This window comes from Centroberyx gerrardi, chromosome 22 (assembly GCF_048128805.1).
Source record: "Centroberyx gerrardi isolate f3 chromosome 22, fCenGer3.hap1.cur.20231027, whole genome shotgun sequence".
Lineage (NCBI taxonomy): Eukaryota > Metazoa > Chordata > Actinopteri > Beryciformes > Berycidae > Centroberyx > Centroberyx gerrardi.
In genome coordinates this window covers 3,979,929-3,998,217 of record NC_136018.1, presented here as the reverse complement: position 1 = coordinate 3,998,217, position 18,289 = coordinate 3,979,929, and the positions used below count along the sequence as shown (strand labels likewise).

At 44.4% G+C, this 18,289-nt stretch overlaps 1 protein-coding gene across 2 annotated transcripts in view; it reads right to left on the bottom strand.

Annotated features, from left to right (window-relative positions):
• Positions 1-18,289, bottom strand: part of drosha (drosha ribonuclease III) — an 88,370-nt gene that overhangs the window by 58,746 nt on the left and 11,335 nt on the right. For both annotated transcript variants that reach the window (XM_071894680.2, XM_071894681.2), the window contains exons 10-16: positions 17,148-17,219; positions 16,363-16,444; positions 12,782-12,856; positions 11,473-11,642; positions 9,644-9,768; positions 6,953-7,052; positions 1,570-1,677 (exon numbers count right to left, since the gene is read on the bottom strand). In XM_071894680.2, coding sequence (XP_071750781.2) covers positions 1,570-1,677; positions 6,953-7,052; positions 9,644-9,768; positions 11,473-11,642; positions 12,782-12,856; positions 16,363-16,444; positions 17,148-17,219 — 732 coding nt within the window. The remainder of the gene's footprint in view (positions 1-1,569; positions 1,678-6,952; positions 7,053-9,643; positions 9,769-11,472; positions 11,643-12,781; positions 12,857-16,362; positions 16,445-17,147; positions 17,220-18,289) is intronic.

Genomic DNA, 18,289 nt, shown 5'->3' with positions numbered 1-18,289 from the left:
TCTGAGTAACAGGCAGACAGCTTTGGAACAGAGAGAATTATTATTATTTTTTATATATATATATATATTTTTTTTTTTAAATAAAGCAAATTAGCCCAGTTTGGACCTTCATTATTACAGTGATAATCAATGAAAAATGTTTAGTTTAGTTTAGTTTAGTTTAGTTTATTTGCACATATTAAATAAAACAAACAAAAACAGATTAAGAGAATTACCAAAGAAAGAAAGGGAAAGAAATACATGTGCAGGTAAAAAGCTCAAGATGAGCTTATCCAAACCTCACCGAGGTTATACGAATTAAGTTACAATCATTGAAAGTTCATTTTAAGTCGTTATATAATAATGAAAATGCAATTACTGAAATGTAGTTGCATAATAGTGATTAGTAAACATATAAATCTCCAGGTCTAGTTGTGTGTGTTTCAATGGGCAGAGCATGGCACTAGCACTTCCAGAGTTTGGGCTTCCAGTCTCCTTGGGGCCACTCATGCTAAAAAAATTATGCATCCGTGGAACTGTATGTTATTAGTATGAAACCAAGAACACAGTTTTACCCCACTATGAAAATCCCACTTCCCTGTCAGGCTGTCAATCCTCCAGTTCAACATGACATCTCGTCCATGTTTGAGATCAATTTCCATCCTGGTTTGCCGTATCCCAGTGCCAACAGACGCGTGAAGGAACATGTGTACTTGTTATACTGAGCGGTGGTGAAGTTGTATAGAAAGAAGTTGGCGGGTCTTTGACATTATTTAATGAGGGGTACGGGTAACTCCGGCGCTGTGGGAGTTCATTTTCACAACATAAGATTCTGATACTAGTGAACGCAAAAGTGACGCAACGTGTGGAAAGATCAAAAGCCGAGTTTCTGACTGTGAAACTGAAGAGTGTATGTACAGCTGTGTGCAAGTGTGTGTGTGTGTGTGTGTGTGAATGTCTCAGAGTGTGTGTGTCTGTGCGTGGTACATACGTGTGCGTGTCTCTGTCCATGTGTGTGCCTGTCTGAGTTTATGTACATCTATCCATATGTGCATTTGTGTGTTGCGTGTAGGGCTGGGTGATACTGACGACATCACATATCACTATATTATAATAATCATATTTTAGACCGAATTCCTCAATATCGATAATGTTAAGGATCAGTATTCGTGCTTTCATAAGATATTTACACAGAATAAAATCCTGAAAATTAGTAATGCTCATTAGTAATCAGTAATGTTGACATGATGAGCAGGTAAAGCCAACCATTGTTCATTTTACTCGGCCAGAACAGGCTAATAAGTTCAGAAAATGGTATCACTTTACTGTAATGCAGCCTTTAAGAAGAGGAAGAAGTAAGTTATTTCACAATATTACGATAATCAAAATCCCAGACGATATCTAGTCTCATATCACGATGTCGATATTGTACGATGCATCGCCCAGCCCTAGTTGCGTGTCTGTCGTATGCATGTCTCTAAGCCTGTATGTGTGCTAAATCCATGTGCGTGTGTATATATCATTGTGCGTGTGTATATATCATTGTGTGTGTGTGTGTGTGTGTGCGTGCATACAGTTGACGGCTGGTACCTGACAGACGTCGGAGCGGATGCCAGTCTTCCAGAAGCCCTGGCTGCTGAGCTCCACCGTCACCTCGCGGCGCATGGTGTTCTTCTGACGGATCTTCTGAAGAGCTTCCTGCCAAATAACCAGCCAGTCAATTATTGATCCGCTGCAGCACAGCCTACGGGGACAGCTCCCGTCCTCACAACCCCACCCCATCCTCTCTTCCTCCCCTTCTCTCTCTCTCTCCCTCTCCCCGCCTCTCTCCCTCCAGATAGGCTAGCACGTGCAACAAACTGACACACACACACACACAACAGCAGCAGCAGCAACAGAGAAGTGACAGCTCTGCCGGTCCCAGCTAATTGAGGCATTGCTGTGGCTCAGCATGGCTGTGGGCAGTGGTGGTGCTGGTTGTGGAATGACTGGTACACATAGGCTTCAATCCCAGGCGGCGAGCACCGAGGCACCCGCCTGCCCATTAGGACCACCGCACAAGAGCCTAGAGGTATCTCCAGCAGCAGCAGACCTGAGCTGTACACACACACACACACACACAAACACACTCACACACACACAGAGCGCACCATGTCAGCCCTACAGCAAATAACTGCCAATTCAACAAGGGGGGGGGGGTGTAGGGGGAGGCTGAGACAAGAGGGCCTTACAAATAACAACCAAGATGGAAGATATATTGACAGATTGCACTTTCTAAGTGTGTGTGTGTGTGTGTGTGTGCGCGCGCGTGTGTGTTCACGCACGTGTGTTTCATTCAACCGAGATGCTATCGACTGCGTCTGAGTTAGCCGTGATCTGCCTAAAATGGAACGCCAGGAATTTTTGACTCACAGAGGAAATAAGAACAACAAAGGCATGAATAAATAATGCCATCCTACTTTGAACTGTGCATCAAAGTGAACACACACACACACACACACGCACACACACACACGCATGCACAACCACACACACAACAAATCTTTGCATGGACAGCCAGCCACTGTGTATGGAAAGCAGCAATCATAGAAGAGTGTGAATGATATGTAAATACTGTATAATGCAGGGCTTTCTACAAGGACATGCAGTGGCCAAAAGTGGAAAAGGTAACCAATTAATCAGGAGAGAGGAAAGTATATGGATGCATGTGTAACTTAGCTGACACTGGGTGACCAAACACCTTGGAGTAAGCTCACTTCTATGTGGCAAAACCCCCCACGTCACCGTCTGAATTGGGTCGTTTTCCAGTGACGAACTGGACATTCACGGGACAGAAATGGATCCTTTGAATTGTATTGTAACCTATTCACCTTCTCTATTCATTTTATGGGTACCTGTTCCTTCTATTTATGTGTAACTGTATTGTTTTTATCTGCCAAGGACCTCTTTTTTTTAAGATGAGTCTTGAATAAGGTTGGAATTGAATTGAACTGAAAATGGAATTGAATTGAATTGAATTGAACAGGTCAGTGCATTTTAAAATCCCATCACTACATAGTGCTGGTGAGCAGAGGGGTTGTGTTTTTGGTTAAGGCCGAACACCGATGCCTGCCGGAGGCGAGTGCCCATCTCCCCCCTCTGCTTGCTTGTTTTTCTCTCGTCAATTTGAAGGCCTTTAGCTCACTGTAATCACACTGTTCTTTCACAAATGCAAGGCTAAATAATTAAGCCAGTTGTAGGTGGTTGCTGCTCCCCCTTTTTTTTTTATTCATCAACTACACTGCTTCTCTATAATTCCATTAGCATTATTATGATGTCATTATGATATCATTATCTGCATCAGGGCTATTTTAATTAAATTTTCATACTTATTATGTATGCATTTTGCTGTTTTTTTTTCCTACTGTTCTCCACCATGTTGAGCTTTTGATGTCATTTGGTTTCTCTTGCCCAATTCACTTGTGTGTTTGTCATATTGATTTTTTTTTTTTTTTCTCTTTATCTTTTTGGGTGGGATGTTTTTATAAGCCCTTTGGGTTGGGAGGGGGTTGTCTCACCCGCATAGTCTGCATTTACTTTTTACTTTCACTGACTTTCTTTTTCTCTGTCAGAGTTGTTATTTGTATGCATGTCAGACCTAGGTAAAAAAAAAAAATTGAAATACCCCAAATGGGTGGGTTCGCCTTTTAGTACAATTCTGTTTTTGGATAGGCAAGTTATCATTCACAGAACCGTATTTTGGAAGCTTTCAGACAACATTCTCTGATTGGATGGGTTTGGCCTGGTGCTGAATATCAATACATGTGACAAACTCCACCCACCTGTCCCTTTAAGCAGGGCAAAATGAACGCTACAAAACAAGAAAAAGTGATTTGCAAATACTATTTGACCCAGGTCTGATGTATGTGCAAATAAAACCGAAATCTAGATAAAGAGAGTTGATATATTTTCTCAGAGGACAAATACTGTACGCTCTATGCCACACTGGAGTACTTTTCCATTAAGACACCACTGCATCAACCACAAACTAAATAATGGGATGCAGCAGCATTAAAATCCAAAAACAGGAGTCTTTCTTGGATTTGCATGGCTTTAGCCTAGTTTTCCCACAGCGTGCCATGTCTGGACCGCCGTTTCTAATATACGCCGACTTCTGACTTCATTTGTACAAAGTTGATTTCTGCAAACTTGATTCTCCGCTCAAGACTTTAACTCAACAACTTGGGATTCTGTAACGGACGTATGTTTAGCATGAAGAAAGGCAGACGGTTGAAGCTCCATTCAGTAGGAAGACGACAAATGTATCACCGCAGCCACGGGGCAAGGACAGGGACACTTGTACAGATAGAAGGAAGAATAAATAAATGGAGCCAAATAAAGGAAAATTCCTGCATGAGAGAGCCACTGATGTTAGACTGGACCGATTACAATCAACACCGGAATGGCTTAAAAATAATAATGTGAAAGTCCTCGATCGGCCCGGCCAAAGCCCAAACTTGAATGCAATTGAAAATCTGTGGAGTGACTTGAAGATAGCCGACTCTGGGGGTTGAATACTTATTCGAATGAGAGATGTAAAATCAAATAAAATAAGAGATATTTCTATATTTCATTTTCAATACATTTGCAAAAACCTCTAACATGTTTTCACTTTATCATTATGGGGTATTTTGTGTAGATTTGTTGACGAATAAAACCCTCCACTTAATTAATTTTGAATTCAGGGCACAACACTAAAACCCTTAGTTATATAGATTCATTAAACTGTGACATGTATTTTTAATTGTGACATCAACCTGCCAAGGGACAACAGATGAAAATTAGCCTGGTGGCGAAATCTGGCATATTTACATTTGGTTTTAAGTGTTCATTAATATGCACTCTCCCGATTAAATAAATATAAAATGCAGAAATAAAATCAAGGGAGTTGAAGAGTTTCTGAAGGCAGTGTACAGTATCAGTGTATGCGTGTATGTCTGTATTTTCAAAGCGGTTGGTAGAGGGATGCCGAGAAAGTCCATCTGGGCAGCACGGACAGACTGAACGCCGGTCAACGCGGCATCTTCCCCACCCACAAACAGGATCTTCCTTGCTCTCAGCAGGAGGTCTGGAAGCGGGTGCAATCTGGCCTCCTCACCAGGGTGCACACCTCTGCTCTCCCTGGAGCTGCTCGGACTCCGGTCTAACCGCGCAAGTATCAAAGAGCCAGTTTACAGAACCAGAGCGCCGCCATCGACACATCTAACGTGGCGGCTTCTTACTGGTCGCAAACGCCTCGCCTATCAAAGGAAAACGACGTTTACGCATTCACTGAAAGACTTGGCCCGCTTAGACAGGAAGCTTAGCGCCGTTCCCTCGGGCGTTAAATGGTAAGTAGCGACACCGCGCTGCCGCTGCTGTGAAGAGAAACTCACACGGCTAGTGCCGGCGGTGGAGCACGGTGGACCGAGTGTAAGTGTGTATGTGTGTGGGTTCACTAATTGCTCCGCTGCAGGTTGACAGTCGGATTGTCAGGGCCTGTTAGCCGGAGAGCCTCGCCATGGTACCTGGGAACAAGCTAATTGAGCTCAGAGTTCTTACTCATTATTGGTTCTGAGAGTATCGAAAGGACCAAAGGAAGAAAATTATATCTCCAGCACACCGAAAGCCTCAGAGACAGAATCCAGCGCTGTATCTACTGTAGAGGAGTTGCAGCAATCGCTGCAGGAGAGATATGGCGTGGGGGGGGGGGGAAGCACAGGTCGGCGCTCTGCTACTGCAGGCCGCATACTGAGGCTTTCTATTCCCATTACTCCACCAGACCTAAACTCTTCTCCCTTCGGGCTCCCCAGTGGTGGAATCACCTTCAAACTCCAGTCAGGACAGCAGAGTCACTCCCTTTCTTTCGCTGCGAGCTATAAATACATTCCCCTTACGAAATAATTATTTTCCCCGACCCCAAAATGTTACCAAAGCAATTATATCTGAAGTAAAGAGGGTGGGAGAGATAAAGAAAGACATATTTCTGGGCTTAAAGCTCTCTCTAGAAGTTGGAGAAAATATAAGGGACGCTGGAGGAGAGGATCCGAGGAGTGAGAGAAGGAAATCTGAAATACTTTCGGGTGAGGCAGAGGCCGTCCAGCACGCTCAAGGCTCCTGCACATTTTCCATTTCTAAATTCTTACATTTAGACCTTAATTTCAGACCCTTAATTTCTTGAGTGAATTTAAAGATTTCAGGTTTGTCAATTATGATGATTGGTGAACGCTGACAAGAAGATGCATGCTGATATTGTTTGGTAAACAATTAACTTAAGTAAGATTTATCACTTTTTATGCTGAAGATTGTTCATCAAAACAACAAATATTATGCAAAATGATGTCTAGTCTTATGTGGTTCAGGACTAAATGTTTTTCTATACTTTTCTACACTCAGACATTATCAAAATTGTGCTTTCTCAAATTTCCAGATCCAGGTAAGAACACTGCATCCGGAATTTAAGTCATCCTCTGTTGCAGTGAAACGACAGTTGCACAAATGTTCGGCTGCAGTTTTAACAAATGTCAACAAAACTGGAAAACATCAGTGTTGTTTTTGTGAGCTTTGGCTGCGTCACTTCTCTTTAGTGAAACGGCTTCCTTGTTACTCCCGGGCAATAACTTTGACAACCAACAACAAGTTCCCAGATAAACAGCATTTGGTTCAATGTGCACAGCAGGAATACTAGTAAAGGTAATAGTTTTCTTTTGGCATTAATAGCTGTGAACCTGTTATTTCCGCAGTGTGCTTGTGCTTCCATGTTTCAGCACAACCTATCACGTCAGCAGGAAATGACCTTTCAAAATATTCAAACTGAAGGCACACTGCACCAAATCATGGCAACAATTCCAGGCAATGGGAAATAGCCTATGGACAATGTTAAAATTTAAATGTGATGTATGAGGAAATGAGCCAAAACGAGAAAGAACAGCACTGTTGTTTTCCTTTAACCCACCTCCCTCTGTGTCAGCTTCTGCTTGTCGATCTGCTTGACCTTGGGGCTGTTGGCCAGCAGGTGGCGTAGTTTCACATAGCTCTTCCACAGCTTCTGGTACCTGCCAACAGTAAATAAGGAGGCGTCAGGCTGACGGGAGTCTATCTTCCTCGCTCTCTCCCTCTTTGCAACAACACATCAATATTTCATCTGCGGCTCGCCCGATATTAAACAACATCATTTAACAGTGGCCCGCGGCCATTATTCCATTAGCTGCTTCTGTGTGAGAAGATTCCCCCCCCCCCGTTTCAGATGTTTGGCGGTTGAACTGTGGGGGGAAAAGAGTTCACGCACATACTGACTGGCAAGTGCTATCGGTTCACCGTTGGTTTTTTTCCTAGTATGAGCTGCAGTCATGCAACATTCGAGCGGCCCTGACACATGGCACGAGAGCTATCTCACAACGTGCTTCCCTCTTATTCTCATTTTCTATGAACCCATTGTCTTTTGTCTCATTTGCATTTGAAAAGAGCAAGGGAGTTATCGGCAAGGTGACATGTAGCCACCATTCTAACCGCCTCCCCTTTCTCCCCCGTCTCTCTCTCTCTTTTCAATCACACCTCCTGATTGATGGACTGAGGGCCGAGTGTGACCGTTCTGCTCCCATTCAGGAGACTTTCTCCTCATTTACCAAGAGTTATTCAATTATGATTGGTGGTAGGGGAGGGGTAGGGTGGCGGGGTTCGGGAGAGGTGGGTGTAGGGTGGTGCACTGAGAGAGCGAGAGGGAGAGAGGGAGAGACAGAGAGAGAGAGAGAGAGAGAAGGAAGGAAGGAAGAGGAGGGAGGGGGTACTGTGGAATGGAAGAATTATAGAGCTTTAATAGTGGGGACTTCATTAGAGACTGAGACGGGGGAATGAGACGGCTTTACCGCCCCGATTATCGGCTCACCACCACCTCCGTACTGAAGCAGCCCAAGCAGATGAGAGAGAGAAGGGGGGGGGGGGGGAGAGAAAGAGCGAGAGACAGAGAAAGAAATAGAGAGAGAGAGGAAGTATATCCAGCCTGGGAGGCCCCCTCGTCCCCAATCCGCTTCAATGACCTTTCCACAGATCCGCTGTGTGCTCTCGGGGTAGCACTGCCGCCGCTCCCGCCACTCCCTGCACATGCTTTCATTAGCATATGCTGCCTCTTTCTTTCTGTTCCCTCTCTCTCTCTCTCTTCCTCTTGTCTCGTTCCATCTCCGCCTCCTACTCTCAACCTCCTCTCTCTCTCTCTCTTTCTCTCCTCAATTTCTCTTTTTTTCTCCGTGCCAAGTCGCTTCCCACCTTCCTCGCTGTCATCCCTCGGTTACGGTCTAACCTTCTGTCCTTCTCTTGCTCTCTTTCTCCCCCCCCCCCCCCCCCGTCTATCCTTCCACCGTGTCTCTCACACGCCTGTCGTTCCATCCCTCTCTCGCTGTCGTTTTCTGTCACCGTCTATCCTTCCGTCCCCCGCTCGCTTTCGATCTCGACCTCCCACACGCCCTCATTCTTGCCTCAGCGGTCCTGATGGAGACGGAGAGGCTGGAGTGGCGAACCCCCGGACACAAATACGTCCAGTGGGTCGCCGGCGGGGAGGAGGAAGACAGCACGGCCTCCTCAGCCTCCTCAGCCTCCTGCACTAATATATGCGGCTGCTGTGTCCGAGGCTCCCTCTCTGTGGCATTGCCGCCGCCGCCGCCGCCGCAATCAACGCCGAATCCTGCCCTCGCTACACGCATCATTAGCAGTGGTAGGAAATCCTTTCCGCTGGTCTCTTACTATTCGTTTCTGCATCGGCTAATGATGTCCCCGTCCGTCCATAAATTTGTCGTCTGCTGCTTTGAGAGGTTTGACATGGCGGCGGGGCACGCGGGGACGGGCGGACGCAGAGACGGACAGCTAAAATGTAGCAACAGGGGAGAGAGGACATTAGTCGGAGGACATAAGCAAGCTAGTGCGGCCCAAATGGATTTTATAATGATCGCCCTCTCGTTTGCATCTTCATCACCATCATTTTCCTCCTCTGCCTCCTCCTGATTGTCCTAATCCGAGACTATATATTTGAATTTGAAAGAAGCCAGTGGGTTTAAATTTAGAATGTGCAGACAGAAACGAAGCACCGGTACCGTACAAGTGACTGACTTTTGATTGGCGCTTGGCATGTTGTTGTTGTCGCATCTCTGAACACCTCGGAGACTACAGCTGAGATGATCTAATATACTGCTTTTGTTAATTATGCAGCAGCACAGTATAGTATTCCCTGTCGAAGCCCTGTGGCATGTGTGTGTGTGTGTGTGTGTGTGTGTGGCATTACTATTCACAAGACATAAACCGTAGCTCCCGCGGCGAAGGCGCCCAGCGGAAACCCGGGACCCGTGACGACGCATGTGAAAATGTCACGCCACTCGTTTTCTCATCCTTCTATCCCCCTTTCCGTCTCTCCGTCTCTCTCTCTCTCTCTCCCCCTCCTCTTCGACACACACGCCATTCTCGCTCTCCTCAACGCAGAACATGAAGGGTTCTGCCTGCACCGTGTCCTCGGAGGACGGCAGCGAATAAGGAGAAGAGGGAACGAGGGAGACGGAAGACGGGGAGAGGGAGGGGGATCTGTTCTGGGACGGCTGGTCGGCATGTACGTGTGTGTGTATGTCTGCGTGTAAGTGTGTAATCTTTGTGTGTATAATCTTACTGAGGGTCTCCGGCGTAGCTGAGCTGAGCGGGCCGGATCCCAAAGTGAACGATGATGGGGAAGGTGATGACGTCCGGGTTGAACTGCTCCCTGTCCAGTTGGTCGATACGCACCGAGCTCGGCTTCTGAAAAAAAAAAAAAATAAATATACACCACAGCGTAAAGCTGCAGCTTAACTCATGCTACAGGATCAACACATTCCTAGCTACAAGGGAGCCATCATTCAAATGTTATCCACTAGCAATATGTGCAATAACAAATAATCCACGCCATAAGGGTTGTCTGTCACAGGAATGTAATCAGATCAGGCCCAGATTCTGTTTGTAGCATGTGCACAACAAATGATAAAGTGATGTCAGGAACAGCGAGCTAACTTCTAACGCCCTTATCAGGGAGGAGATTGACAAGCAACATGTCCTCAGTCGACTCTCAAATCACAGTTGGCCTGTCAGGCATTTTGTGAGATCAGAGGAAGGGGCTGTAGCATAAGGCGTGATGAGCTGAACAGCAGATGGCTCGAGGCTCGCGCTCACCTTGACATTAGCCGCGCTCGCTCGTCATGGGTCGCAAACAAACTTTGATTTGGGAGCGAGAGGTCACAAGCCAACTTTGATTTTCCCTTTAAAGCGACATAATCGGGTTTGATTGGCTTGGTGATTGCCCTGTTGACAGGACTGAAAACATTGTAAATGCCAAATTAGATTCTGGACCATTTAGCGTTCACTGATTCTTTACCTGTGCTTTAATGCGACACAGTTGATTGAAGGTTGATGTTGTTTCTCCACAACTGTGCAAATCATTTGAGTGTTACGTGTTTGATTGCCATCGACCTTTGATATACAGTAGTACCTAACCTTGACATGGCACTATAGGTGACAAATTTCGAGTTGTCAACAAATTTCGTTGACTTTCACGGCCCAAGTTGCCATCAAGTTCATTTGAGTTATTACAGGGAACGATTTCCATTTCAAAATTATCCATAGTTTCTGCAGATTTTAATTTATTGGCTTGGCAACATGTCAACTAAGCCATAGCACTCTATAGCTGAAGATCATTATTCACTTCATGTGGCATGACAGTAGTTTTACAAGTACATAAAACTTGCAGTGATAGGTGTATTTTCCAGTCTTTTTCCAAACTTAACATCTGGAGTAATTAAATGTATTTTCTATTACTTTTCCAGGCTTTCCAGACCTGCGTAGGAACCCTGGATTTAGGTTTAAATAACTACTTTAGTTATTAATGCCTCACGACCCCCCACCTCATCATAAAAGGCCTCAGCATGACAAGGCAGATGACGGGATGGCTGACCTTTCTCTTTTCACCAGATAGGGCAAGACTCTATACATGACCCTATTTAATAGACTCTGTTTGACTGGCAGACCAATCTCTGACTTGGGTCTAGGGATGGTGCGCTATTACAGACCCACATATCTGGAAAACCCAAATGGAACGATTCAGTCCTGCCCAGAAGAGGGCTTGACTCGATAACTCACCCACACCAAGGGTCATGCAATCATGTCCATTGTTCATATGCAACCTTTTAGCTAGCATGACATCTTCACCCTTACCCAGATACAATTACATCCTTTAAAATATAGGCCAGGCAAAAAGGTTAACCAGCTTCATCTTGACATGAAAGCTTCGGCGCGAATAGCGTTGAAGACAACAAATGCCCTTGGAGATAATAGGCGAGGCTGCTCATGTCATAGGCTAACAAGAGCAGCCTCTGTCTCTCGCAGCGCCGGGGTTGGGGGGACGACAAACGCCCTTGAAGCCGAGGCAGACGAGGCCGCCTCCTGTCATAACCGACAAGCCGGGGCCCTCACCATGCCGGGGTTGGTGACAATCATGCCCTTGCACTCCTCGGCATATTTCTGCCACTCCAGCTCCTCCCACTGCAGCATGTCTGCGATCTCCTCCTCGGGGACCAGGGGCTTGCTGCTGCGCAGGAGGTAGAGCAGCACCTGATGCATGGACAGCACCTCCTTCCCGCCGTCTGACAAAAAGACGAAGACAATGTAGACGCACGTGAATGAACATGAGGCAGAAAAGCACCACCAGAAGGCACGCGGTTCACTAGGGCTGCACAATTGGGAAAAATATATATATATTTAAGTAGAAATTGCGTTCTTGACAGCTGCAATTTGTGAACTACAAAGAGCCTATGATTTTTTTTGTGCAGGGAAAAATATTTCAGAAAGCTGAACCATGCATTCTTTGGCTGTGCAGAATCCCTGGCCCACAAATCAAGGTTCATGTTGGAGAAAACCGTTTAATTCAAGTATCTGGCGTAGGTGCACACACACACACACACACACACATATATATAAAATCGTACGCAGAGAGAGAGAGAGTGATGGGCAGGCACATGCACGCAAATAGACCCCGACACATGCATATGAGGAGAATCAACAAGGTCAAATGGACTCGGGTTAATAGACACTCATGCGATTGATTGACCTCCATTTAAGTGTTCACATAGACAGACGCTCACACAGACAACAGCCCCCGAAAATCTATTGGCCTCTCACTCCTGGAAATGCATTAAGACAATAACAAATGCATACCCACACACTCTCTCTATCACTCTCTCAAATACAACACTATCCTCTCACTTTAACTCCCCCCCCCTCCCCTCCCCTCTCCTCTCCTCTCTCTCTCTCTCTCTCCAGATCACATCAAAAACATTGGATTGGACTACGCTTTTCTTTTTTTCTTTTTTTTGTTTTCGCTTTTGTAAAAGAGGCAGATAAGTGTTTGCAGTACACTAAATTGGGAGCGCTAAGAGAGAAATTGTTTTTTGATGGAAAGAATGTAGGTGGTACAGCTGTCATAACAAACACCGTGGCAATATCACAGTGCACCAGCACCATCATGTGTATCAAAGATGAATATCATGCAGCTGCGTAGCGGTTCGGTCTCTCACAGTGGGCCCTGTCGTTGCCAAGAACGCACCACAAACATCCAAAGGGCTACATACGCAGAAAAAGCTTGGAGTAAACATCACTGGGAACATGCACCAGAAGAGAAAACGGGCCTGCGTGTTTACATTTGAGAAGCATGCGCTGCCACAGCTGACCACAAGAGAGAGGAAAGCAGCACAGGCTCTATTGCAGGTTTGTTTTTGAGTCTCACCAGGTAGGAATCGGACAAAGCGGGGCATGAAATGGAACCGCTGGCATCCGGAGGCTTCGTTGTCACAGTCTGGACCTGGAAAAAGGAGCAGAGGATACAATCTGAGACACTTTTCATACAGGTTTAAGACTAGGACTGTACATTTATGGCCAAAATTATAATCCCAATCATGTTGCTAGATATTTTGATCCCGATTATCACCGCAATCACAATTATTTGCACTGATGATTTGTGGAGCAAAAGATTTACATTACTGCACTTTCTGCATCTTAGGGCTGGGCGATAATTCAATATTATTGTTTATCGTCTTTCAGTGGAATCATATCGTGATGATATGAAGATATTTTGATATTGTGACACACATTTCTGCTGTCTGAATTGATGATGACAAGCAAATTTTACTTAAAAACTCTCATAAAATGGAGGTATGGTAGGAATATTATTTGAATATTTCTGTTTTGTTTGACATCACACCTAACATCACCATTCGGTTCAATGAGATGAACATTAATGTGATTATTTAACGTGATTTTGCATACATGAACCATATCGTGATATATATTGATATCGAGAAAAATCCGTCTTATGATTATCATGATATTGATTTCAACCATATCGCCCTATTGCATCTTATATCAACATCTTGACTATCTGTAAAAGGAATATGATGCTTTTCCAACAGACTGTTTATTACTCAAGAGCAGTTTTGCAATTTGGCATAACGTCACTACAGGCTGAGCTTCTGAGGCAGTTAACCGAGACATCGAGTGTGAAGCCTGATGCTTCTGCCCCTATACAGGCCTTTCTCTCTTTCTCACTTTGTATGGGAGTTTAATGTTGCCTTGCTTATCGGGAAACATGCAGCACACTCATCTGGATTATGATTTAAGACCTTTACCACAGTAGTAACGTCCGCTGGTAAATTTGACATGCAAATATGATCCAGCAAGTAACACTGTTGCAACTGATAATGTAATAGCTTGTCAAACTGTAATAAAAATGTCCCGCTAAATGGGTTGAAAATGTAATAATACGTCTTTTAACTGATGATGTAATAATATTGTTGACTAATAATTTAACTAGGGATGCACCAATGCCACTTTTTCAATGCCGATACCGATTACGAGTATGAAAGTTTAAGTATCGGCCGATACTGAGTACCGATCCGATCCATTACTTTTACTGAACAGTGCACTTCCTTAGTTTGGGGTCAATGGACAAAATTATTGAGATAAAATCCTTGTTTTTCCCACTGTTTGAGAAATACAGGCTTCTATGTGCCACAAATGCATAAAATCAAGACAGTTTGCTTTTATTTCTTACATGTTACTCATGGCTTTCGGTATCACATTTAGTCTTGGGTAAAATCTCCGATACCGATATTCCATTTTAGCCTGGTATCAGCACCGATACCGATACCAGTATCGGTGCATCCCTAAATTTAACATATTAACTTATTTGTGTTATTACATTATTAGTCAATATTACTATCATTGCATCATCAGTTGAAAATATGTGACATCCCTTAAGAAGTAATAAACACAGGTTAGTGTAATAATGTTTTGTTATTACATTACCTAGAAATGTATTACATTAACAGGTTTTACTACATGTTCAAGAGGGACATTTTTATCAAATCTGAAATGTAATAACATCTGAGAGTTATTACATTTTCAGTTGCAACATACACTAATTTCTATAAAAGCTCAACTTTTAAAACTGGTTCTGGTTCAATGTCTTTTCACAAAAATACACCACAGGGAGCGGTAGCAAGTATTAGGGACACACCGATAAGAAAATTGTTCGCCGATTCCGATTACCGATTGTTTATAAAAAAAAATCTGCCGATACCGGTACCGGTAGTTGGCCATTTATGCCTGTTTCTCAATTTCAAATACACAACTACCAAGTGATGTTGTGGAGTCTAATATTTATTTTCATCAGCACTGTTCCAAATACAGTAAATGCCTGTATACCTTTTACGATTGTGAATCCTGGCTATGAAGGCTATGAAACATCAATATTTAAGTAAGGAAGATGTGGAAAACAAAAATACATACGCCTACAATGTTCTGTGTGGAAAAGTATCTGATAGACAATAAAAATCAAGTATCTGAATCACAAATAAAAAAAAATATAGGAGGCTAGGAATAAGAGGGGTCGGGTCACAAAGTGGACGGTCCAATTATAGTTTTGGAGGCTGATCCAGGGGGGGGGCGAGGTAAGCGAGACGTAAACAACAACGGCGGCGATGGAGTATGGCAGCGTTAATTGTGTCAGTGAAGCCACATCTTCTGTTATTTCAGAATTCGAAGGTGTAAATGCATTTAAAGAACAAATAACTACACTGAAGGCAGACCTTTTAATCTGAGGAGCATATGTTGTTGCTCTTCTTTCCTGCTGGATTTTCCTAGCTATGTAGGTGGTGAAGAAGAAAATAAAAAAGCAGAGAGAGGGGGGGGGGGAACCCAGTACTCATTGTTGTGTCTCTGTCGGTTGCACTCATGGTGGACCAGACCTGCGAATGTGCAAAACTGGCTGTCACTTGGGTATCAGCTTGGTGTTAGTAATGACTCATCATCCACGGACGTTGCCAGAGTTTTTTCAGTAGAATCTCAGTTGCTGAATGATAACTGGCAGAACATGTGCTCATCTACACTGTATCAAGAAAATCTACCTAGCGACGCACTGTGTCTACTTCATATGACTCGATCTGATTGGTTTAGAGCATTTAAATAACGCAAGGCAGCAACGCCCTCGAGAGAAATCTCTCTCAGGGAGGATCACACTGATTGATCACACTGAGAGAAACGTCTGGCTTGTGTCGGGGGAACAATCTGTAATTTACTGTAATTTGTAACCGATTGTGAGAATGTTTACTATTATCGGCCGATATCTACAGTAGGCCGATTGATCAGTGCATCCCTAAGTGACATTAAGGCTGGGTATTGACAAGGACCTCACGATACGATACGCATCACGATAACATGGGTCACGATACGATTGTATCACGATACATTGCGATACGATACATATTGCGATACAGTGCAATACTCTACATAATTTACTGAAAATGTAAAAGTAGAGCTGAAAATACAACTTGCTGTGTACCACTGGGTAGTCTAATATGTACATCACATTATATTGATAACTCAGCGGACAAATTGAGTCAAAACTATTTAATTTAAAGGGATTTGAGGGAAATTTAAGGACATTTTAAATCTGTTTAAAACATGAATAATTTTTTTTATGATACGACGGGGCTGGAAAATCGATACAGTATCGTGGAAAAAAATATTGCAATACTCAGCTGTATCGATTTTTTTTGCACAGCCCTAAGTGACATATGTCTAATTTACCACTGGGCTATAACCTATTCAGAAAACATCTTACGTTACTGTATGTTTGCCAATAAGCAAGGCAACATCAGTGTGTCAGGATTCGCGGTGGACTTTGATGTGACGTTTTCTGCCACACAAAACAGAGAGAGAGAGAGAGAGGATGGCATGCATCAGGCAGAGAGGGACCTGAACAGATGCGGAGCGGAGCGGCAGCCAGCCTGGGCCGGGCCGGAGTCGTACCTGTCAGGTTCCAGTCATAAAGCTCCAGAATGTCCTGGAACAAGTAGGAGGCAAACAGCTCCAGGCCTCGGACGCAGTAGTTCTGGACACAGCAGAGGACGGGGTTTACAAACAGGACTGCAGGCGCCAGGGTGCACAGACACCAGTCACATGCATTTTTACTATTTTACACATTTTAGAATAACCGTAAAGACATCAAAACTATGAAACAACACAAATGGAATTAAGCAGTGATGAAAAAAAGTGTTAAACAAATCAAAACTATCTTATATTTTAGATTCTTTACAGCCTTGATGGAAAGGCAAAGGCTTTGGAAAGAAATTCATACATAGGCATCCACTTCACTATCTATATTTGTCTAAAAAGCACATTTCAAGCATTTAAGCAGAAGCCTTTATATCTAAATGGCTTTAAGAGAATGAAAAACATAGTATATTCAATGAGGTGTGTCCAAACATTTCACTGGTAGTGTACATGCCCACTCTAAAAAAGGCACACTGCCACAAAGAGCACCTCAAAGCAGCCCAGATATGAACCCGCGATAAGCAAATCCAGTTCTCTAACTTTATCGCATAAGCCCCCTTATCAATGTAATCAACCGTTGCGGGTTAAAAAGAGCCTATTTTTCCCGCCCCCCCCTTCTCAAGGGATTTAGCACCTTCACCCCGCCCGGGCGCGGAGGTGTGAGGGTTACGTGTGGCTCAGCCAGCCGCTTGAGATAAAAAACAAAAGAGGTGAGAAAGGAGAGAGAAAGAGCGGGGAGATAGAAGTGGGGCTTTACTGACCTCTGGTGTCATCTCCTCTATGAAGTGAATGGTGTAATCTATGTTGAAGCGGATCACACGGCACAATGGAATCTGTGATGATGAAAGGGACAGAGGAAGAGAAGAAAGACGGAGAGGCTGACTCATTACCATGGCGTTAGGCAGAGGTTACAGCTTTTCAAGGAAACTCATTAAAACCTCATCGCTGCCGTGAGGCCGGCGCGGCGTGGAACGGCACACGCGTGTACGCTCACTCACACACACACACACACGCATGCGGTCACTCATATCTCGGCCTTGAATATTAGCGAGCACACAGGAAAACATGCATGTACAAAAAGCACGACACAGGCGCATACAGACACCCACTCACTCCTACGCACACACGCACGCAGGCGCCCACGCACATCTACTTTGAAAATTAAATAACTTGAATCTCGCTAAATAGATAAGCCCGCTCTTCTGTGCTTAATCTCCCTAGTTACATGCTCTTTGTTGTCTGAGCGCTGAGGTCCATTTTAAGAGATTAACCTGGCAGCCACATTCGCTCTTGCCCATCCCAGCGGCTAACTAGCGGGGGGGCTAATATCGCCACGCTCCGAGGTTCTTAATCCCCACACCGCCACAAAGCATTTACACCAGCTTTTAACAAAGGTCTGTTTAAATTATCCAGTTCAAATCAGGCCTAATCCTCGGAGTTCTTTTCAAGCTGGATGGATATTGACCAAATATGTTAACACACTAGTTTATTATTCCGACACGCGGGAAAGTACACGGACGGATGCATGCACGCGCACACACACACACACAGAGAGAAACACACACACACACACTTCCAACAAATTCCCCACTCTTTGGACCAACCCGGGCTTTGTCCCCTATTGATTTCCCATCCCCCCTTCCCCTAACTTCCTCCTTGGGATGGGAGGCAGGGCGCTCAGCAGCTACAGAGGGAGAAGGTCCTTTTAACTGCGGACCTCTGTAATGTCTGACAGTCACTGATGGGCCTTCAAAAGCGAGGGAGAGGACTTTGCAACAAGGTCAGCACAGTGAGAGAAAAGAACTTTGTCTCGGCAACAAAGAAGCCGACCCGACGCCAGAAACCGATTTGAAGTCGGCTGTTATTTCTGGGGAGAGCGGGGGTTGAGGAGGGGGGGGGGGGG